This window comes from Chiloscyllium plagiosum, chromosome 4, assembly GCF_004010195.1.
Source record: "Chiloscyllium plagiosum isolate BGI_BamShark_2017 chromosome 4, ASM401019v2, whole genome shotgun sequence".
NCBI classification, from domain to species: Eukaryota; Metazoa; Chordata; class Chondrichthyes; order Orectolobiformes; family Hemiscylliidae; genus Chiloscyllium; species Chiloscyllium plagiosum.
This window is the reverse complement of record NC_057713.1, coordinates 12,264,528-12,288,359: the sequence shown is the minus strand read 5'-3', so window position 1 is coordinate 12,288,359 and position 23,832 is coordinate 12,264,528. Positions and strand designations below refer to the sequence as shown.

General features: G+C 39.1%; 1 protein-coding gene across 6 annotated transcripts in view; it reads right to left on the bottom strand.

The window, feature by feature from the left end:
- Positions 1–23,832, bottom strand: part of cep192 (centrosomal protein 192) — a 192,995-nt gene that overhangs the window by 17,277 nt on the left and 151,886 nt on the right. For all 6 annotated transcript variants that reach the window (XM_043687705.1, XM_043687704.1, XM_043687702.1 and 3 more), the window contains exons 36-44: positions 21,148–21,304; positions 20,647–20,828; positions 20,032–20,155; positions 16,061–16,166; positions 12,657–12,855; positions 8,903–8,982; positions 7,235–7,330; positions 2,998–3,117; positions 673–785 (exon numbers count right to left, since the gene is read on the bottom strand). In XM_043687705.1, the coding sequence (XP_043543640.1) occupies positions 673–785; positions 2,998–3,117; positions 7,235–7,330; positions 8,903–8,982; positions 12,657–12,855; positions 16,061–16,166; positions 20,032–20,155; positions 20,647–20,828; positions 21,148–21,304 (1,177 nt within the window). The remainder of the gene's footprint in view (positions 1–672; positions 786–2,997; positions 3,118–7,234; positions 7,331–8,902; positions 8,983–12,656; positions 12,856–16,060; positions 16,167–20,031; positions 20,156–20,646; positions 20,829–21,147; positions 21,305–23,832) is intronic.

Below are 23,832 nucleotides of genomic sequence, written 5' to 3'. Positions count from 1 at the left end.
AAAAGTTTATAGATCTCTAGTAATACCAGTGATGTTTAATTCAACTCAAAGGATGGTGTGGAAGAGGGAAGTGTGGCGATATGAAAAGTGTGGTCAGGTAAGGACAATATCAGAATTGGCTGTAATGTCAATATATAATCTCTCACACTGTCAAGCATACTTGTGGTTTAAGCAACTGTAACTCAGCAAGGTTTCAACACCTTTGACTGCAGGAAAGAATAGGAAGTTCGTAACACAACAGGAAAAAAAGTTGCAAGTGCCCAAGGCAGTTCTTCACAGATTTAAGGGACTGGACTAGATAGTGATAATTTTCCCTGCTAGCTGAAGAATCTAGAATCTGACAGCAGTGTTTTAGGAGAAGGTGCCAATCATTTTGGAATGAGATGAAAATTAATTTCTTCAGTTAAAGGGTTGAAATTGTATACCCAAAAAGGCTGTAGATAATAAACTGTTTCATATATATATATATATTTAAGGCTGAGATTGACAGGCCTTTGGTCTCTCGTGGAATCAAGATGATATTGGGAGCAAGAGAAAAAGTAGTGAATTTAAGGCCAATGATCAGCCATGATCATAGTGAATGGTAGAGTAGGCTTGAAGGGCTATCTGGTCCACTCCTGCTTCTCGTTCTTGAAATTCATTACTTGTTTATTTATTTATTTTTTTACTAACCCAGTTCTGGCCAATCTTCCTGATACAGACTTCCTCGTTTTCATCGCTGTTTCAGTTTTTATCAGTTTTGTGGCTGAATCGGTTTCCTTGGAGCTCCCCTCAGCTTTTGTGCCCTAAAGAGATGATGATTTGCGTTAATTACTTTTCAATGAAACTAACAAAAATACACTCTGGGGCTGCCATCTAGTCATATCAGAGGTGCTTGTAATCTCAGTTCAGAACAGCATTCACTTTCTTAAAAGGTACAATACACACCTTACCTTCATAACAGTGCATATCATGGTTACAATGCATTGGTGGCAGAGGGACTGAACATTAAAAAGGTGGTGGATAGTGTGCTAATAAAGTCAACTTTTATTTGCCAAATGGCTTCAAGCTTAGTGTATTGTTGGAGCTATATTATCCAAGAAAGTGAAAAGCATTCCATCACTTGACTTAGGCCTGTAGATAGCAGACTGATTTCGGTGAATCAGGTGCCACAGAATTTCCAGTCTCTGACCAGCTCTTGTCGCCGCACACTATTTATATGGCAAGTCCAGTTCAGTTTCTTGTCGACATTGAGCACAGGACGTTGCTGATGGGATATTTAGTGGTGGCAATGTCAAGGATAGATTGTAGGATTTCTTTTGTTGGGAGATGATTATTGCCTGGCTCTTGTTTGGCATAGCTGTTACATGCCCTTGATTTTGCCACTTTCAGAAATGGTCTGCTCCAGTATCTAAAGAAATATGAATGGAACTGAACACCAAAGAACTCCTCCAGTGATTTCCTGGAGCCAAGATGGTTAGTTTCTTTGGTGCTGGTAAAGTCTCTCAGCAGAGAAATTTTACCCTGATTTCCATTTACTTAAATTTCACCAAGACTCCTTATATGGCAGTTGCTGGAGATTAGAGTCCCAAGATTAGAGTAGTGCAGGAAAAGCACAGCAAGTCAAGCAGCATCCAAGGAGCAGGAAAATTGGTGTTTTGGGCAGGAACCCTTCATCAGGAAATCACAAAAGAGCAGTCACACTCACCTCTGGAATTCAGCTCATGTCATATTTGCATCAAGTTCATGAAATCTGAAGCAAAGTGGACCCTTTGTCATTGAGATCAAGTGATATTTGTATCACCAAAGTCCCTCTTTCGATGATTTAAAGTATATCAATGCTAAGTTAGTGGTTGGACTTTTGTCCTGCTTTGTAGGAACAGGTTACAAAAGGGCAACTTCCACAAAATGTTATAAATGCCAGTGTTGTAGTTGTACTGGAGCAGTTTGACTAGAGATTCAGCTAGTTCTGGAACACAAATTTTCATCCAGGGTGCTGCCCTGGATGTGATATTTAAATAGTTTCTTTCTGCAATAGTTCTTAAAACATAAATAAATTCAACAAATATATTTTCTTGGCACCATCTAGTACACCTCAGTTTGACACACTAACTATATATCTTCGCCCACTTGGCACACTTTCCTCATTCCTGAAGAAGAGCTCATGCTCCTGCTCCTTGGATGCTGCCTGACCTGCTGTGCTTTTCCAGCAACACATTTTTCAGCTCTGATCTTCAGCATCTGCAGTCCTCACTTTCTTTTACACTAACTATAATCTCTCAGACAGCTCATTACACTAGGCTGACCATTCTATATAGGACCGAGGGCAGGTGGAAATAGTATGAAATTGAAACACTTCCAAATAACCAAAAACAAAGTAATGAACATACAATAATTTAAAAAGAATGTATAATGAATGTATGGTCATCACCTCCAATATGTTGCATGTCCTAACAGTAGGGTGATAACCAAGAATGCAGTCTTGATATTTGAGAAGACAAATGATTGATGTCCCATGACGCTGACTCTACTTTCGTGAGATTCTCATCAATTTTCACATTCTCAACATATAACCATTTAGTCAGTCAATCTTACAAATGCATTTTTGCCATAGCATTTATTGCTTAGCAAATGTTGGGTCTGTATTCAAAATGTACCTAATTTATAAGGCCACAAATCTATTTGTTTCATAACTTTTTTTGGCTGTAGTCCTGCTTTTCAAAGATTACGCATCCATCCATTGTGTAATATAGTGCAAACAAAAACCCAATGTTAGGAAGAAAGGATACATGCCCATTCTCTATTCATTTCCTTAGAACAGTGGAACATGTTCATCTTTGTTAAATTTTAAGCTTTACATAACTGCCTAAACTTAACACATACTCATGGTACTCTCCCATTCAAAAATTGGAAGTGGGAACATTAACTCAAAAAGGTGATTCAACTGCTCAATGTTAAGATTTTAAACAAGGAAAATGAAGATTGCAAAATGAAGTTGAAACTATTGTCAACACTCACCGCTCCATGAAGTTGAAACTGAATCTTGTGTTTCCTGTGTGGTTGAGCAGCCAGACGACATTCCAAATCCCAGAACTGAGAATAATCACCTTTATCTCGAGGCATAAACATAATTGGCAACTTCAAGAGATCAGAAGTTATTCCATTTAAATATGTGGTATAAGGACTACATATTTCATTTCAAATATAAACTGGACTGCGCTGTTGCAGAGATGTGCTCATTTTATTTTAAATAAAATTAAAGCAAAAAAGTGGAAATATGGAAGTTCTGCACATTAGTTACACAAGCATGTAACTTTAGCCAAAAATATTCTTGATACTTGAGAGAGGTGCTGACACCCAGGTTTTCATGGGTGGAAAACAAAGGAACCACCCAGTAAGCTTTGGATTAGTTTTGCATAAGTTTTTGGTACAGAATTGAGAGCAACTGGCTCTCAGATCTCCAAAAAAGACTGCAAGCCAGATGGTGTGTTCTCATTCATTGAGAAGGAAGTAACACTCAAAAGACCTTACGAAAGAAAACTTACAATTTAACCCAAGACCAAGGTCCAACTAACTGCCGACTGAAATTGTTGTGGTCAATATGATGCAGAGCTGAAAATGTGTTGCTGGAAAAGCGCAGCAGGTCAGGCAGCATCCAGGGAACAGGAGAAATCGACATTTTGGGCATAAGCCCTCTTCAGGAATGCCCTTCAGGAATGTCCTGAAGAAGGGCTTATGCCCGAAACGTCGATTTCTCCTGTTCCCTGGATGCTGCCTGACCTGCTGCGCTTTTCCAGTAACACATTTTCAGCTCTGATCTCCAGCATCTGCAGACCTCACTTTCTCATCAATATGATGCATTCAACCAAACTGAAATTTCACCTAATTTTCCTCTTTGATTTTGGCTCTTGGTCTACCTTAGTTCCTTTCTACCAATATTTTCTATCCACGATATTCCTGGAAAAACTTATTTATCTTATTCTTCCCATTACGGAACATTTAGTCCCCTAAGACAGTTTAATTTGGCACATTATTATAGGAAAGTTATCCTTGTGGCAAAATAGATCATTAATAAATAAGTTTTGTTTTCTTGATCATTGGTAAACCTGGCAGTAGTTTCTTTTACGTTAGATACATCATAGTCACACATCAAAACCATCCAAGTGATTAAGTCAGTCATATTTCTTGTTTGTGACAACTCATGGAATACTGGGGCTCCATTTCAAAAGCACTTCTCCCATCAGAAAAAATGACAACACCACTGAATCTTTCTTCATATCTGACCTTCAGATGCTGTAATATCCATTCAATAACAATTTATTATTGTAGAAACCAATCCAATTGCATTCTACAATCAAAGAAAGTTGTTCATCCTTTCACGTTCACATTTGTCTAGCAACAATACATAGAGAAAAAAGTGTAGATAAAATCTCTAATCTCTTATGAACTGTATAGAAACTGATCAAGGAAAACACCTTCTTTCCTTAAAGAGTAATTTGGAACATTTCAATTATTCATAAAAAGCCTACTCAGACATTGGAATGATTAGTGCAATGCAATAGACATAGCATATTGTGAGAAGGTGGATAGACTACAAGCAAGGATGGTGAAACACTATCATGGCTTTTATTGTTCATCAGAATAACCAGGCCAAAACATTTTGTACAATTGCTGCTCACAGAAGCAACATATTTGAAATTTTTAAATATCAAATATATATTCAAGAAATAAATAATCATAGCAATTTTGCATCCATTGTTGCAATGAGAAGGTAGGGAATTGGTGCTGGACCTTCATCATTCTTTGCTGTGTTAGTGCTCAGGTACATTCGCCATAGTATTGCCAGACCACAAGGCTGCTCTCAGAGACCTGACTGGTGGTGGTTTAACCAGAAGGTCACCAAACCTGAGCCAGGGGAGAGGTTGAGAAGGAGAATCCTTCATGGTAACATCAATCACCGTGGGAATTAGAGTCAGAGTCCTACAGCACAGAAACAGGCCCTTTAGCCCAAAATGGTCCATGCCGACCAAAATGTCCACCAACACCAACCTCATTTCCCTACACTTGTTCAATATCCTTCAAAACCTTCCCTATCCAGGTATTTGTTTTTTCTTTTAAATGTTGTGAATGTACCCGCATCAACCACTTCTGCTGGCAGCTCATTCCATAGGTGTTACAACCTCTAAAAAGTTGCCCCTCTGGTTCCCTTCCAATCTTCCGCCCTTACCTTAAAACGGATACCCTCTAGTCCTTGATTCCCCACCCTAGGAAAAAGACAGTGCATTCACCCTGCTCCTCAATTTATACATTTCTATAAGATGACCCCTCAGTCTCCTACACTCAAACTCCTAGCTTGTCCAACCTCTCCATATACCTCAGTCTGTTGAGTCCTGGCAACAACCTTGGAAATTTCTTCTGCACTCCTTCCAGTTCAATAACATCCTTCCTGTAGCAAGGTGACTAAAACTGAACACAATACTCTAAGTGCTGCCTCACCAACATTCTATACAACTGCAACATAACTTCTCAATTTATATACTCAATGCCCCGACTGATGAAAGCCAGTGTGCCAAACGCCGCCTTCATTTCCCTCTCTACCTGTGAATCCACTTTCAGAGAACAAAACACCTAATCTCCAAGGTCCCTCTGTTCCACTACACTCCTTAAGGACTGATCATTCACCATGAAACTTCTGCTTTGATTTGACTTTCCAAAATGCAAGACCTTAAACTTACTTATATTAAACTCCATCTGCCATTTCCCAACCCACTTCATCAGCTGATCAAGGTCCTGCAGCAATTTCTGATAAACTTCCTCACTGTCCACGATACCTCCTATTTTAGTGTCATCTACAAACTTGCTAATCATGCCTTGTACATTCTCATCTAAATCACTGATAATCACCAGCATTGACCATTGAGGCACTCCACTAGTCTCAGGCCTCCAATCCAATAATCATCCTTCCACTATTACCTTCTGCTTCCTACCATTAAGCCAATTGTGTATCCAATTTGCTAGATCACCCTGGATTGCATGCAATCTAACCTTCCAGAGCAGCCTGTGTGGAACCTTACCAAAGGCCTTCTGAAATCCATATAGACTACATCCAACACCCTGCCCACTTCAAAAGAACTCTAACAAATTTGTAAGGAATGATCTCCCATGCGCAAAGCCATGCTGACTAATCCTAATCAAATCTGGTCTTTTCAAATGCAGGTATATCTTATCTCAATCTTAAGTAACTTATCTACCACAGACTTACTCATCTATAGTTCCCAGATTTCTGTTTGGAGCCCTTGTTAAATAAAAGCACAACATTTGCTCCCCTTCAATCCTCCAGGACCTCACCCATCATTAATCATGATGCAATTGAACCCACGCTGTTCTAAGAATAGAGAACAGTACAGCACAGAACAGGTCCTTCAGCCAACCTGTCTGCGCGATCATGATGCCATTCTAAATTAATCCCAGTTCTCTGAAAATGATCTGTATTCCTTTATTCCCTGCTTGTCTAAATGCCTCTTAAACATTACTATTGCACCTGTTTCTACTATCTCCCCTAACAGCACATTCTAGGCACTTACCATCCTTTGTTTAAAAAAAAACTTTCCTCACACATCTCCTTTACAACATGCAATCTGATTGAAACAGAACATCCCAGAGGGGTCTTGACAGGGGAGATGCGGCGAGGTGTTTTCTTTTGGGGAGAATCTCAAACTGGGGAGGGTTACTGTTTTTAAAAAGAAAAATCAATAGCTATCCATGTGAAACACAAATGAAGTGAATTTTTTTTTTGAGGTTCATGAATCTTTGAAACTCTTGCTCAAGATATTAGAAGCACAGTTTTTGAATATTTTTGAGGCAGAGATAGTTAACCTTTTCATCCCCTTGTTTACAAAAAAAAATTCAGGATTATCAGGAATGCTAAATTGAGGTTAAATTAGATCAATCATGACTTTATTAAATAGGAAAACAGGTTTGAGGGTATGAACGGCCTACTCCCTGCTCCTGATTTGGACATTTATGGGAATTATGGTAGCTTAGACATCTCCCTTTTCTAAAAAACTGTCTGCAGACTGAAATCTGTGGGCTGCCACTCATGCTCCAATAACAGACTTCCTTGTGGTGACAAAATAAGAGGGAGAAAGAAGTAAAAAGAGAAGGCATATTAAGTTTGCCTACTGTAATACAGCACACTACCAAATACAGGCATCATTAAAAAGATTGTATTTTTGGTTCTTGTATTGGATTGTACCTTCTCTTTACTGAGTCCTTGCAGTGTTCCAGACAATCTAGAGCACCTAAAAACGGTGTAGGTTGCTCTGTAAATGTCTCCGCTCTCATCCACCCACTGTTGGATATAAAAAATATTTAAGTTTTACAAATTTATCATCAGGCACTCATTTGGCAAAAAAATATACATTCAATGTTGTGCAACAAAACAATTACAGCATGATGCATGGCAACACTACTGGTAGCAATCATTCACTAAAGTGTATTTTCATGTTCCCTTAAGCTTAACAATAGCTTTTAAAAAGGTAGACAGATTTGTTCTTTTTGTAAAACAAATGCAGCAATACCCATGAGTACAGGTAAAGTTGTACTTGAGTGCCATTCAACAGTATTGTACCTTGAGCCATAAATTTAACATCCCAGGAATTGGGTGGGAAGTAAGGGGGTGGAGTCTGAGCTGATGTTTAATTTAGCAAGAAGGTGCAAGCAGAACCACCCTCCTGACTCCCCAACTCAACCTCAAGATCACTCCCCTGTATTAAATCAGGGGAAGGGAGGGTAAGGACAGCTTCTCACCAAGAACTGAAGTCCTCAAATGATATCTCCCCTTATGGTAAGCCTAGCTGAAGACTGGCTGTGTATTGCAGGAAAGGCACTGTGCCCATGGCAACATAGGCAGAAACAACCTGCCTGACAAACCAACATCCTCTTCCAAACCAATGCTTGCCTGACAGGCTGCACATATTGCCCTTCTGGACCTCCTGACATGTCATAAGTGGTCACTTTCCAGGCACTGGATTGATCAACAGTGCTTTGAGACAGATCTTGATTTTTCAAAGCCATGGGGGCTACAACAATAGTTACTAAGTACCTGTCTGTGATTTAATCTGATTGGAGCTCCTGAAAGTGGCCAGGTAAGGGGTGTATGAATTTTTTTTTCCCAGACAGTGAACGGAACTCCTTCTGTGGCTGTTAAGTTCAACCCTATATCTGGCAATTAGATGCAATGACTTGGTGGGTCAGTACAATACATAATGCAACACTAAGTCAGAAAAACAAGGTCCCAAGTTTCTCATTGGTCTAGAGTCAATTGATCTCAGTTGATGTTTGTAAGCAGGAGCATAAGCAAGCAGTCTAAGCTTGTATTTCAAATTCTACATTGGAAAAATCAGTGTAATATAAAGTGAAAAGCTGCTGCCCAAATTAGGTGATTGCAATGGCAATGAACCAGACTGCAGATTTTGGAGTCTGCAGAGGTCCAGTTACATTCAAAAATCCAGCAACTGCCACACTTCCCCATAGATTGTGTGCTGTCAAGTTGTCCTGCACTGCAATCAAGTAGGAATCACTGATGAAAGACTGCCATTTACGTCTTTTGGCCTTGGTGGAAAAACTCAAAGAAATTTACAACTGATAGCATTGATCAACAGTAAATTAGGATGTAGTTGAAAAGCTAGTTTTATACTCATGGACAACTGAGCATGTGATTCAAGATTTACACTGACTGGCATTCAAGGTGAATAAACATTGTTCTTTAAAATCCCTCAAGTTTTATCAACAATAAGGAAGACAATTATAACTAAAATTTTGTTCATGAAGATATTTGTCCCACTGATCATAAATAGTTAAGAAAATAAGCAAAGCCTTCTTACAGTTTATATGTCTGAGAAGCTGTGATTATGCCACTCACCTTTACATATGGAGGTGCAAACGAGGATAAAAACCACTGCACAGTATCTTCCCCACCATTTTCAATTTCCAACAATGATTCTGTGTTTATATTAACAAAAAAACGATATTATTTCTAAACAAAATTTAGCATTTGTTATGATCCTAATAATATGGAACAGATTCTGGAGTGAGATCTAGCTTTAAGTGAGTGTCATTTTTCTTTTTGTTTACGGAGGTGGTCAGCCACTTGAACATATTCACAAGAGACTACCAATATACTTGTGGTAAAAGGACAGAAGGTTATTACACAAAAGAAAAAAAAACTAAGAACTATTTGATATGGCATCATCATGTATCAGAAAGATTAAAATGTTTTGCCCCAACCTCAGTGAAGGGTCTGCTCTGTCTTTGTGCTAAAGCTGCTTGTTCAGTGAGTACTGCAAGTTTCTGCATTCAACAAATGCTATTTCATATAGTTAATGTCTCTTCCTGAGACCATTAAACAAGTCCACTGAGCTCAATTAGTACTCAACATGGGTTCTATAACTGCGTGGCTCCAATATCTTGGTAGGACGTCTTTCTCTGACAACTCCAGAGTCAGAACTGCAAGGCTTTCTTCAAAACAATGTTTTCTCTAACCCTGCATGAACAGCTTAAAAGAGTACATCTGCTGTTAAAGACCTCTCCTCTGCATCAACCTGCTTCTATCTAAACTAACTTGCTTCTAGGCACCCTTCTCCCTCTTAAGTTAGCAACGATTGGGGCAAATCAACTACTTCAGGGACTTGCTGTTCTTCTAAAAGTGATTTAGAGTAAGCAGTCAACAGCACAGAAAAAAGGCCCTTCAGTCTAGCGAGTCTGTGTCAGTCAGAAACAACCACCAAGATACTCTAATCTCATTTTCCAGCACTTGGCCCATAGCCAATGCTTTGGTATCACAAGTGCACATCCAAATACTTATTAAATGTTCCGAGTACTGCTGCCTCTTTCATCCTTCCACCACCCTCTAGGTCAAGCCTCTCCTTTACCTTAAATCTTTGGGCCCTGGTCATTGATCTCTCCAAAAGTAGTAAAGTCTCTTCCTGTCTACTGACTATGCCCCTCAATTCATACATCTCAATCATGTCCCTTCTCAATCTCCTCTGCTCTAAGAAAAGCCCAGTCTATCCAATCTTTCTTCATAAATGGAACTCTCCAGTTCATGCAACATTCTAGCAAATTTCCTCTGCAATCACATCCCTCCTACAATTTAGATTCCTTTCCACAGATTACCACTTTCCTTTGGTAAAAAGTCTTGAATACTCTGTTGATCCTGAGAGCAGTCAGGGTTCTTGAGTCCTGGCAGGACTACCCGTAACAGTAAAGGTCAGAGTGGAAGAACCAGACAAAACACAATTCAAAATAAGCCCACAAAACAATCTAGGCAAAATATACTTATATGACGACAATAGGTGCAGTGACAGATGACGACTGCAGTGGTACAGAGATCCCCAGTCATTGGGTGTTCCTTGCCACTGAATCTAGGTCTACTTTCTGCCAAGGACTGTCTGCTAATGTGCAACAGCACTCATGTTAAGATGTCTCACACAGTGAGTTTTGAGAAGATTTGTAGCTCAGATTGAGGCTTTGGATGTAGGTTTGCTCACTAAGCAGGAAGTTCAGTTCCAGATGTTTCGTTACCCTGCTAGGTAACATATTCAGTGGGCCTCAGGAGAAGCAATGCTGAAAATTTCTGCTTTCTATTTATATGTTTGGGTTTCTTTGGCTTGGTGATGTCATTTCCTGTGGTGATGTTATTTCCTGTGAAATCATTTCCTGTTCCTTTTCTCAGGGGGAGGTTGATGGGGTCTTACTCGATGTGTTTGTTGATAGAGTTCCTGTTGGAATGCCATCTTCTGTATGTGAGGATACTAGTGAGAGTTCCAGTTGGAATGCCATGCTTCTAGGAATTCTCGTGCACGTCTTTGTTTGGCTTGTCCTGGGATGAATGTGTTGTCCCAGTCAAAGTGATGTCCTTCCTCATCTGTATGTGAGGATACTAGTGCGAGGGTCATGTCTTTTTCTGGCTAGTTGGTGTTCATGTATCCTGGTGGCTAGTTTTCTGCCTGTTTGTCCAATGTAGTGTTTGTTACAGTCCTTGCAAGGTATTTTTTAACTAACTAACAGACAGACGCACTTCACCACAGGAAATAACATCACCAACCCAAAGAAACTCAAACATATAAATAGAAAGCAGAAATTTTCAGCATTGCTTCGCCTGAGCCCCACTGAAGAGGTTACCTAATAGGTTAACGAAACGTCTGGAAATGAACCTTCCAGCTCAGCAAACAAACCTACATCCATGTCCCACACAATTCCTGCAGCAATCAGCAATAGGACAGGATTGAGAGATCAGAGAGTGCCTAACTTCAAACGGATACATTGCAGCAGAGTTTGACTCAACCGTTTCACTCTTGGAATAGCAAAAGAAGTGCGTTTCAGCAGCTTTCTTCACAACTGAGCAGCCCTCTTCATGATCCACTCTGCTTACACTACATGGGGAAGAGGCTGGTTCAAACCCCATTGCGGACTTGAACATTAAATTGAGGCTGCCATTATAGTTCAGTGCTGGAGAGGTGAGATGCTCTCTTTAAGGAATTGTTATTCAGAAGTGATGCTTATTGGGAGCCCCAACCTCTCCTCTCACTAGGACAAAGTAACCAGTGCCATGATTCAAACATTAACAGGGGAGCACACTTACTTCCCTGGCTGACATTTCTTTCAACCAATGCCAAAAACAGGTGATCTGGAGACATCTCCCATTGCACAGTGGGAGCTTATTCCACATAAATGGCAGTTGCACTTCCCACATTACAATAGTAACTATACTTCAGAGAATATTTAATTTATTCTAAGTGCACCCATGTGATGAGGTTGTGAACAACAGTATACTGAGCTGAAAATGTGTTGCTGGAAAAGCGCAGCAGGTCAGGCAGCATCCAGGGAACAGGAGAATCGACATTTCGGGCATAAGCCCTTCTTCTTCCATTCCTGAAGAAGGGCTTATGCCCAAAACGTCGATTCTCCTGTTCCCTGGATGCTGCCTGACCTGCTGCGCTTTTCCAGCAACACATTTTCAGCTCTGATCTCCAGCATCGGCAGACCTCAATTTCTCCAACAACAGCATACTAGCATTTTCCTGGTTTTTCTCCAATAGGATGCTGTCTGATTCAGTAGGAAAGGTGAATAATATATAAAGAAATGCCCTAATCCATTTGAGATGAAACAAACAAGCATCCCAATCTCAGTTTTCTTTTAACAAGGTGATGCACTGCACATTAAACTGTAATTCATCACTGTCACAACTGGCAAATTATACACAGAAGCAGACTAATACAGGGGAAATAGTCAATAAGAGCAGCTATACTGTCGTTAGAAGTTTATAAGCCATCAAAGCTCAGGAGATGTTTTGACTGTTTAGAAGCCAGAGAGATTCAGATAGAGGAGGATGGTTGCACAAGTGTTAAAGAGAAGATTATTCTACAGGTCATTTAAGATATAAATTCATTAGAATGAAGTCAAAAAGTGAGCTAGAATCATAGAATCCCTACTGCACAGAGGCCATTCAGCCCATCAGGTCTACACTGACGCTAAGGGCATCGCAACCTCTGCACCACATGATTAATAACCAATACTATGATTCTATACAAAAGATCTTCTGGTGTTAGTTGGTAGCTTATTTGGAACCGCACATAAAATCAACAACAGCAGCATACATATAGTTGATTTTTTACCTGAGGTAGACCCAGCTGTTGTTAAGGGAAAGTGCACAGTTCTGTTCTTTATCTTCAGTTTGGTAGGGGGAGATTTTAATAGAGGTTTTGCTAAATTAAGGTTAGGTGTCCAAAGTTCCGTATCTAGCACAGCAGATGGGCTTAATACAGATGCGGAAGTATCCATTATAACATCTTCACGGATTTGTACTTTAATTAACTAAAGAAACAGAAAATGTATTATCACTATGCAATGGCTAAGGTATAGCAGATAATGCGATAATAAATAAAAAAATCTGGTTTCTATTAACTCATTTGAAGAATGATTAATGCAATTTAGTATTGATTATGAATGTGGTAACTCCTCCTACAATGATTTCTGCATTTCAAAACTGAGCAAAGTTTGTTGTTTGTCTGTTTTTTGAGAGAGAGAGACAAAGTAACATATAGCCATTCCATGAGGACATTTATTGCCTATTAAACAAACAAAAAAGTACTGGATATCATCACAGGCAGACTCATACCACTCATAATCGTATGGTGATGTTGGCTTTTTGGGGTTATCAAATTCTTTATGATTGGAGTCTTACTGAAAAAAAAAGTTAGATTTTTATTGAAGCTTTTCATCTTGCACACATCAGCACATTTCACTAAGGTGGCAAACTGAAGGGGGATAAAAGATCCAATGCCAGAGTGTTGATGGATTGTCTAGTGCACTGATTGGTAGAGGTGTGAAGTTGTGAATGCATCTATTAATGCCAAAGGATAGTTAACAACTAGGCTTTGTCTGAATTTTAAACGGAATTTTATTGGTCAGCACAATGCCCTGACCAAAACAGCTGTCACCCATTTGTTGACTTGAAACAGATGCAGTGCGAATAAATGTTCTGACTGACTATCTGAAAAGAACAGAACCCTGTGTATTAATACATGCAGTTTCCAGAAGGTGTAAGCATACCACACCACAAGCCCAAGTGACAATCCCAAAATGATAGCCAATGTAATTTTTTGCATGTCCAATATACTTGGTATTACACTGACATTGAAATTTATATACCATATTGTTCATTTGTTTGATAGAACATCTTTTTTGGCTTGATGGCAGCATGCTCTAAGTAACTGCATAGTAGTACTGTGAAAGTGTGCAACAAATGAAGTACTGACAGTACCCAACCAGCCTGTGCTTTCAAAGCTTTAATTAACATTAGATGCGATTGTACAACTGAACATTAGCTGGACAATCTTTAATGCACAAAGTATTACACTGACAACCAAGGATGAGAATTCTGAACTGTTGCAGAGTCAGAGTCATAAAGCCCAGAAACAGACCCTTCGGTCCAATCAGTCTATGCTGACCATAGTCTCAAACTAGACCCACCTGCTTGCATTTGGCCCATATCCCTCCAAATATCTCAATCATGTACTTATCCAAATGTCTTTTAAGTGTTTAACTGTAACCACCACCAATTCCACTGGAAGTTCATCCCACACACAAACTACTTTGTGTCAAAGAAATTACCCCCTCATGTCTTTAAATCTTTCTCTTCTCACCTTAAAAGTATGTCCCCTAGTTGCGATATCCCCAACTCTAGGAAGAAGAACTTACCATTCACCTAATTTATGCTGTTCATGATTTTATAAACCTCCAAGTCACCTCACAACCTCCTACTTTGAAGTGAAAAAAAGTCAGAGCCTATCCATTCAACTCAAACCCTGCATTCCTGGTAACATACTGGACCCTCTCCAATTTATAATATCCTACCTATAACTGGACGAATAGAACTAGACAGAGTATTCCAGAAAAGGCCTCACTAATTCCTGTATGCCCGAAAACATCGATTCTCCTGCTCCTCGCATACTGCCTGACCGACTGTGCTTTTCCAGCACTACACAACTCTGATCTTCAGTCCTCACTGCCTCCTCACCAATGTCCTGTACAACCTCAACATAATGTCCCAATTCCTATATTCAAAGGTCTGAACAATAAAGGCAAGCATACTAAATGTCTCATTAATCATTGTGTGATGTAGACTTCAAAGAGTTATGTTCCTGAACACATAGGTGTCTCTGTTCTACAACACTGCTCAAGGCCTTACCTTTTAATTGTACAAGTGTTGTCTTGGTTTGTTTTACCAAAATGTAATACCTTGCAATTAATCAAATTAAAATCCATTTGCCACTCTTCAACCCAATGACCCAATTGATCAAGATCTCTTGGTAATTCTGGATAACCTTCACTGTCCACAATATCACTAATCTTGGTGTCACCTGCAAACTTTATAACAATGCTTGCTATATTTTCATCCAAATTATTTATGTAAAATGACAAACATGACATGGATTCAGCATTGAAATAAATGTGGTTTAATTCTTCAGAATTACTTCGTTCTCGGACTGGCTTTTGTCTGTCTTTTCTAATTAACTTGCACTAGAAGTTGCTATAAAAAGAGTTGATAACACAAGGGGAACCTAATACACGATATTGTAAGGGTAGCATGTGTTAATAGTGCTGGGTGAAGTTGTGACTGAATCCCAGGTTAAGAAAATTGCCAATAAATGTTGCTTCGGTTGCAGATCGGTTAAGGTAGGGCAAGGAAAAAAAGCAATCTGAAGGAACAAATGAGGCCAGAAACTTAGAATAATAGCAGCAATCTCTTTTTTTATTTAACCATAAACCTAATTCTACCTCAAATCAATGGTTTAGATTGGAAGAGATGGCAGAATGCACACTGAAGGTATAGAGTTCAGAATTAAGACTGCAAGCACACCAATATTTAACTGCTTTATTTTTGAAACAAAATGCTCCTAGTTGCAAGAAAATTTTAGTTTACCTGAACTCACCAATTAGTTATTTTACTGAAGAATTCTTGTACAGGCACACAATTCTTTATCTGAAATTCCAAATTCTGGAAGGCTCCAAAATCTTTTTCGTGGAGTGTGGGGCGTCATTTTGGCATGCAAACAGTAGATCCAACTCCATACCCATTCAAACCATGTAACATGGCTGCATGGTCCAGCACTGGCAGGCATCAATTGTGTCTCAGCGCTTGTACTATTTCAAACGCATGTTCTGCTGTTAGGTAATTTTTATTTCACTGTGAAAACGTCATTTGTTCCGAAATCTGAAAAATTCAGAAATCCGAAAAACCACCAACCCCAAGGATTTTGAATAAAGGATTGTGTACCTGTTTCCAATTTTATTCGCTGCGACACAAAGTAGAGGTAAAAAGAAAGTTTAAAATCTATTGCATGCAATTAATTAATGGATTTGAGTCGTACTCGAGACTGTTTCTCTACTGGTCAACCTATTTGGGAAGGAACCTTAACCTGAGCAAAAATGATTCTTCAGGATAAAGTATTTCCTGTAAAATTAATCCAAAATAAAAAAAGCCGAATAACTGCAAACTAAATTATATATTTCTTACCTGCTGTATGTTGTCACATTGCACATAGATCTTACCACTCCATGGTACAGCAGAAGGCTTAGCAATGAGAGAAGGATTTGGACTCACAAGAATTAATAAATGGCTCCTGATTAAAATAAAGACAAACATCATTTTCCATTATAGCTAGCAAAATAAGAAGTTTATAAATTCTGTATTTACAGTGATAGCGGTGCTATTTAAATACAAGAAGCAATATCAAACAACCAATTACCACTGATACGCCTCTGCTCAGTCTTCAAATTTTAAGCATCATTGAGTACTCTTATCTAAGTAAATAATTTGTCAACAGACAGTCTGAATGCATCTGTGTTTTAGGAGTTGGACACTATGTAGGAGTCTTTAGTAGCCTTGTATTTCTCCAACATTCTTCCAAAAGCATTATAGATAATTCTGAACTACACTGTAAAAATTAAATATTTATTCCAAGTTGAAGTGAACATATTGTTAATTAACAATATTCAAGAAACTTTCCTTGTAAGCAAAAAAAAAGTCAGTAGCTGCTGAAATCTCTCAATGCAGACAAAATGGCACTGGACGAGATACAATAGACTGATTAAATAGGAGGATAATACAAATAAGTTCATCCTAACTACCCTTAGAAAAGGCAACACCTATTGAAAACATTGTTCAGAACAAAACTACACAAAGCAGGAAGTGAAGATGAACTGACCAGCCTTGTGCTAAGGAGGATGGATAGATGCTGCTCATCACAGTAAAAACAACTGAGTTTAGTTCAGGGACAACATAATGCAACAACTGGTTAGAATTTAGATAGCACCTATCAGATCTAGAATCAGATATGGGCCAGACCAAATCCCCCTCAAAAATATATTAAGATGATAGCCGAAACCCCAAGAACATTTCTTATTTTTAAAAGACAAGTGTAAGTTGTTGTATTCTGGATGCAATTTAATTAGCCTGATTACCAGGCTTGAAGCAAAATACACTTTATTCTTTCACTATAGTTAAAAGACAAACAAAAGAACTAAGAATTTGAATAACACTGCTGGAAAACTGAAATAATCTATTATTCTGTTAACTACTAAACAGCAACTGTTCTAATACAGTAACATCCCATAAACACACCCTTGGAAAAAGGCAAATTCAGCAAAATAGACTGTCTCACACGCAACATTTCTCCAATCCAGGAGGAAAGAACATCAGGAGAAAATTCTAGAGAGAACAAGTGTTTTGCTGTAGTGTGAAGAGATGTCTCACAGCTTCCAAATCTGAACAGCTACTGAAAGTTAAACTAAAATCCCAGCACTGTGGGAGCTTGACCCCACCCTTTCATGCTGCTTTTATCATCGACTTTTTAAAAATAAACAAGCTAGCTACATTGATGGGATCAGAGCAAAGTTAAAAATCACAACGCCTGGCGTCGTGACTTTAATTTTGTCCACCCCAGTCCAACAACGGCAATTTCACGTCAGGGTTCAGAGCAGACCGTGCAACTTCAAGTTTAAAACACTTGCTTTCAAAAGTCATGATAGGACAAAATGTTTCTTAAAAAGGCACATCTTGCAACAGATCAGAGTCCCAAACTTGGTTCTGGTTGCAGAAGGAATCCCAAAATATTGTTATGATCCAGTATTTACTTGGAGAATATAGTTACAAGGTTCCACAACTTTTAAAAAACAGAATAAATTTTAATGTTAAAAAGCAGCAAATAATCTTCAATCTCCATTCTCTACGCCAATGGACAGAATTAAGTGAGATGGATGACTTAACAGAATTACCAGCGAAGCATACCTGCAACTACAGTTTAAATAGTAGGTAGAGTTGAGATCGTTCTTACAAATTTCTCAGCAACTCACCCTAACAAGTGGATTAAAAGTGACCACTGAGCACAAAGTTTTAAAAAACGAATTCCTTGCTCAAAGATCTTACCTCCACTTCCCTCAAAAGGCAGCTCTAAAAAACTCTAACTGCCTCTTGTCCTGAAAACATGCCTACTGAATTCATAACCTTCCAAAAGGACTGTACCCTGCTCCTACAGCAGATCAAATACATCACCTCTTAGAATACTGATTTTATGCTACAATCTCCGTTCAACTGGCTGCTTCTCTCCAAAAGTTTTAGCTTCCAGAACTAAGGAAAAAAATTCATTATGAATCAATGTAAAAATAGATCCAACAGCACTTTTAAAAGGGGAAATGGAAAACAAAATGCAGAAGTTTACATCTGGTGAGGAAGAACAGAAATAACTGGATGGCTTTTTTTTTTAAGACAGCTAATATAAATGCAATGGGCCAGATGACCCCTTTCTTTCCTGTATTATGACACCATCTAAACAGCATCAAAAGTAATGTTTTAAATACATTGCCCCCTTACCCATATAATGGCAAGAGTTTTTTTATAAGCAATTGAAATAACCAAAGAAAAGGGCATATTGTTCAGTATCTTAAATGCAAGGACTTCCAGTGAAAATTCAAGCTCTTTATCAGTAGAAGGACAACGGATTATGTGTGGTTAAGCACTTTCGAATAGTCTGTCTTCATTTTAGTACAATTTGTAAATTAGGAGCAACGTCTCCATTCATATTACACTATAAAAAACTGTACATGCTCAGCTTTTTAAGAAAGGAAATGCCACTTCATTAACACACTTGGGTTACCCCATCCTCACAGCTCCCCTTTGTGAACAATGGTTTGGGAGAAAGCTAGGTGGCACGTTGGCAAGGAATTAACAAATGGATATTTTAGCCAGTTTTAGGACAGCCAGCAACTTTTAATTAGATCTTTCCAGGCAGTGACAACGTTCAGGGAGGGTCGGGTCTTCTGGTTAAGTGGTTCTGGTCAAGTAGATCATTCCGTTTAATGATCTAACTTGGAAATCATTGACTTATTTTGTGTGAACTAACTTCACAATCAGTTATCAAAATAAAATATTACAACTATTTGATTTCTTTTCATAGTCTATGACATCCCAAAGAGAACAAATGACATCAAGATATTCTATGCAAATCTGAAAACTAATTCTTTTTCTCTCCTTACCTTCTGGAGGGAGCTCAGTGATGGAGGCAGCAGCACAGATAGCATCAGTTGGGGGCCGAGAGCAGGGGTTTTAGCGGCTGGGGCCCAGAGCAGCACCAGAGTGACACTCTGCTGGGCTGTGGCAAGGTGGTTATTGAGTACGGATGGCAGTCAGCAGCAAGATAGCAATGAGATTGAGAGATGGAGCCCAATGCAGGGCGGGGGGGGGGGGGGGGGGGGATGGCAGTCAGCAGTGAGACAGCAGTGCAACAATGCAGGTGTCAAGCCTAGTGTGCAGTGTGCATGAGTGTGTTCGGGGGAGCATGAGTGAGAGCACGAGAGAAAATATGGTGATCAGTTGAGAGACAGCAGTGTGGAAATTGAGCCCTTATGGTAAAGCCCAGCATGGAGTGACTGCAGGCCCATGGCTAAAATACTATACAGGTTATTCTGCTATAACGTGCATTTCATTAATCTGAATTCACCATAACGCGATAGGCAAATTGGGGACACGGTTTCTGAAGTGCAAACGTTTAATGCATGTGTTGGTTATAATGCAATTCTGACCCCATTAATTTTAATGGTGCTGCTATTATGTGATTTTCCTATAACACGGGATTGCACAAGTACAGAACTATTGCATTATAGCAGAACAGGCTATCATGTTGAACTTTTATGCTTATTTCTTTATTTTTATACTTTTAACCAAAGATTCTGCATCTCAGTACCTTGCACCCTAAAATGGCACCGTGAACAGCTACATTATAAACATTTCACTGTACTCCTGTATCTCTCTACTTGAGTACACATGACAATAAATCCTAATTCTATTTCATTTATAGTTATTAATTAAAAATTCAAAGGTTAGTGAAGTTAAAATGAAAGCCATATGAATTCAGTTCTGAATCACAAAGTAACAATTTAAGTATACCCAATTGAAAGAATCATAAACTATTAATACAAGTTTATACATACTCTGGATCAACAACTCCATGTTGGGGTGTTACTGTTAAGGAGTGCGCTGGCCAAGACATCTCAAAAGGCAAAGACCTAGGGGAATGATTTATAATCTGTACACGTCCAGTTTGCGCTGATCCATCTATAAATCGTGCAAACAAAATTAGAACATTACCAATCATGATCATGAAAATCAAATTCCAAAGCTTTCACTGCTAACACCCGATAGCCACTCCCAGTAGCAGACATATATGGGTGGCTCTGTTGTGGCTTCACCTTGCATGGGGAGTTATCTTACTGATTTGCTAGATTCTGTCCATGCTCCTACAAACATCAGTCTGTGGCACAAGTCAACCACATCAGTTCCCACTGACAATTTAAAGTGAAGTGATATTTTAGTTAACACTCCAAGTGGAGCAGAAAAGGATGGATAAAGAAAATCAGCATATCAGGTGTTTCATCTGTTTTCTGCTTGTCTAAGAGTACAAATATTTGCAGTATTTTGCTTTTGTCAAGGAGTTTTATGGTGCTTTTCCATTCGCAATTTATCTAGAGGAAAGCATGTCCGAACATATCTAGTTCTTCTCATTTCCTACATCAACATAATAGAAATTGCAATGCAATGCTACTCACCAGCTGATGGCACAGTAAGAATTAAATATTCAGGCCGAATACTCCATGACAATTTTTGTTTAGGTGACTCCTTCAACATTTGATTAGAAGCATTCAAAGATAATGGAGAACCATGTGGACCTCTCACTGGAAGAACATCTAATGATGTATTTGATGGATTCCTTTCTGCGCTTCCGAGTACGCTACAAATGTTATTAGACAAATGTTATTCTAAGGTTTTTTCCTTAAACTTGCCATCTGTTTCTTCTAAATAAAAAAATTCAACATACTTTCTAGATAAAACATTTAAGTATATTCAAACATAAATCAAAAAGTTATTTCCCTCAGAATAAGACGACTAAATCATACAATCCCTCGAGTCTGTTCTGCCATTCAAGTTAATCATTGATCTTTGAGTTCAACTTTTAACTCATTATGAATGATTAGAATTTCAGTTTCATAAATAATGAAACTCATACATTAAAATCAAATTTAAATTTGTAAAATAATACTTATAAATACCTTTCTGATTCAACACTCATACTATGAGATGATGAAAATGAATCCAAAGCTTCTGAAGTGATTTCAGTTGTAGAGCTTCCAGTAACAGAGAGTGTCACTTTTTTCAGATTTGCATAGAATATCTTGATGTCATTTGTTCTCTTTGGGATATCATAGACTATGAAAAGAAATCAAATAGTTGTAATATTTTATTTTGATAACTGATTGTGAAGTTAGTTCACACAAAATAAGTAAATGATTTCCCAGTTAGATCATTAAACGGAATCTTTGCATTAGTGTTGACTATACTAAGAACATTCGGATAGAAGTATGCCAAGGTCTAAACAACCATCACAAATTGAAAAAGAAAAAGAGGAAAGGCGTTCTGATCAAACAACTCATATCCATTCCAGTGTTTTCTCATCAGTGCCCATGCTGACATGAGCCAACAGACCTCTTAGACCAGATTTAAATTAACTAAAGTACTAGAAGTGTAGGTTTAGTTTTGAGGTATATTGGTTGTGAGGGGTTGAAGAGTGGCCCTGCAGCCGACAGAACAGATTCAAGAACCAGCTCAGCCGTAAAGGATATAATGGAGATTAGTTTAGCAGCAGGTGGTGAGAAAACCAACATGTCAACCTGTCTCATGTCTATGACTATATTGGTCGTACTGACTATCAGTAGAAATTCCTTCACACGGAGAATACCGTCCAATGGTGTGTGTGGCACTACCAATTTATATATGGGATAAAAAGGAAGTTGGCGGCATAGTGGTAATGCATCAGTTTTCATCTCCTTACTTGAAGGGGATATACAGTACTGGAGGGAGTCCAGAGGTGGTTCACTAGGTTCATTCCACAATCGAGAGGGTTGACTTATGAAGAGAGATTCAGTAGACAGGCACTATACTCATTGGAATTTAGAAGAACGGAGAGGGAGCTGATAGAAAGATATAAAGTTATGAAGGGAATAGATAAGATAGAAGCACAGATGCTGTTTCCACTGGCGGGTGAACTAGAACTACGGGGCATACCCTCAAAATAAGGAGGAGCAGATTTTGGATCGAGTTGAGGAGATGCTTCTTCACCCAAAGGGTGGTGAATCTGTGGAATTCCCTGCCCAGTGAAGCAGTTGAGGTTGCCTCATTGTATACTTTTAAGGCAAAGACAGATTTCTGAACAGTAGAGGAATTAACAGCTATGGTCAGTAGGTTGTAGAGCAGAGCTTAGTCAGCCATGAAATGATCAGCCATGATCTTCTTGAATGGCAGATCAAGCTCAACGGGCCAGATAAACCAACTCCTCCTCCTATTTCTTATGAACTAGTAATGCAGAATCCCAAGCTAATTTTTTTGGGAATCTGGGCTTCATTTCCAAGGCAGATGGTGAAATGTGATTTACCATAAGCTGGGACAAAAAGCTGATCTAATAGCAACCATGTAACAACTGTGAAATGTTGTCAAAGAAATGCCTGAATTATTAATATTAATGAAAGGAATTTTTTATCCTGACCTGATCTGGTCTAGTGGTACTCCAGATCCAAATCAATGTGGATGACTTTTCACTACCCTCTGAAAAAAGATCCAGCAAGCCACTCAGTTCAAGGGCAATGAGGGATGGTAATAAAGGCTGAGCCAGCAATACGCACATCTTATGGATAATGAAAAAAATTTCAAACTGAACTGGAAACTCAAAAGTGGGCATCTACATGACACTCTGGGACATCAGTTTCAGTAGAATTATATTCGACCACAATTTGTAAAGTCATGAGTGAAGGAAGGCATCTTATGAACTGCACCAGCCATACCTAGAAATTAGATGTCAATGTGGTGAAGCTATGACACTGGATTATTTACATATCAAACTGCAAGTTTAGGGAAACAACCACCAACCTGAACTCAGCTCAGTCCTGCCACATTCAGCTGTGAATGGTGGTGTGCAATTAAACAAGGTACTGACACAATGTAAACTTCACAACTTCAAGTTCATAGATTCAAAGAATCAGCAACAATCTTTTTTCCCTGGAATAAACAGTTTGTTTCAAAATTACTTACCTGTAGCGGGCAGCGGTGTTTTTTATTCTCTCTTCACAAAAAGAGCGGGAGCAGCAGAGGAAGTGACGGCAAGCAGAGGGGCAGCCGGGAAGGAGAACTGTGAGTATAAATACTCACCCTTTAATCACCAACGGTCATTTGAGTGGGAGCAGCGGAAGTGAGGTTGGAGCGCATAGCTGGGCGGGAAGGTAAGTGATTAGTATTTGAGTGGGTGTGTTCTAGACCCCAGGTCCTACTTCCGTAGGGCCTCCCTCCCACCCTCCTCCTCTAACCTAACTTTAAAGTCCACAGGTAAGTGACTCAGTGTTATTGACTCAGTGTTCTTGTTTTTGGAGAAAGTGTACAGTCATGGCAGCGCAGGCGGTGAAATGTTCCTCCTGCAGGATGTTTGAGGTAGGGGTGACCACCGATACTCCTGCCGACTTCGTCTGCAGGAAATGCAGTCAGATCCTGATCCTCACCGAACGACGTAGGGAACTGGAACTGGAGTTGGATGAACTGAGGATTATTCGAGAGGCTGAGAGGGTGATTGATAGAAGCTACAGGGACATAGTAACGCCGGAGAACAGAGGTAGCTGGGTAACAGTTAGAGGTGGGAAGGGGAAGAAGCAGGCAGTGCAGGGTTCCCCTGTGGCCGTTCCCCTAAAAAATAA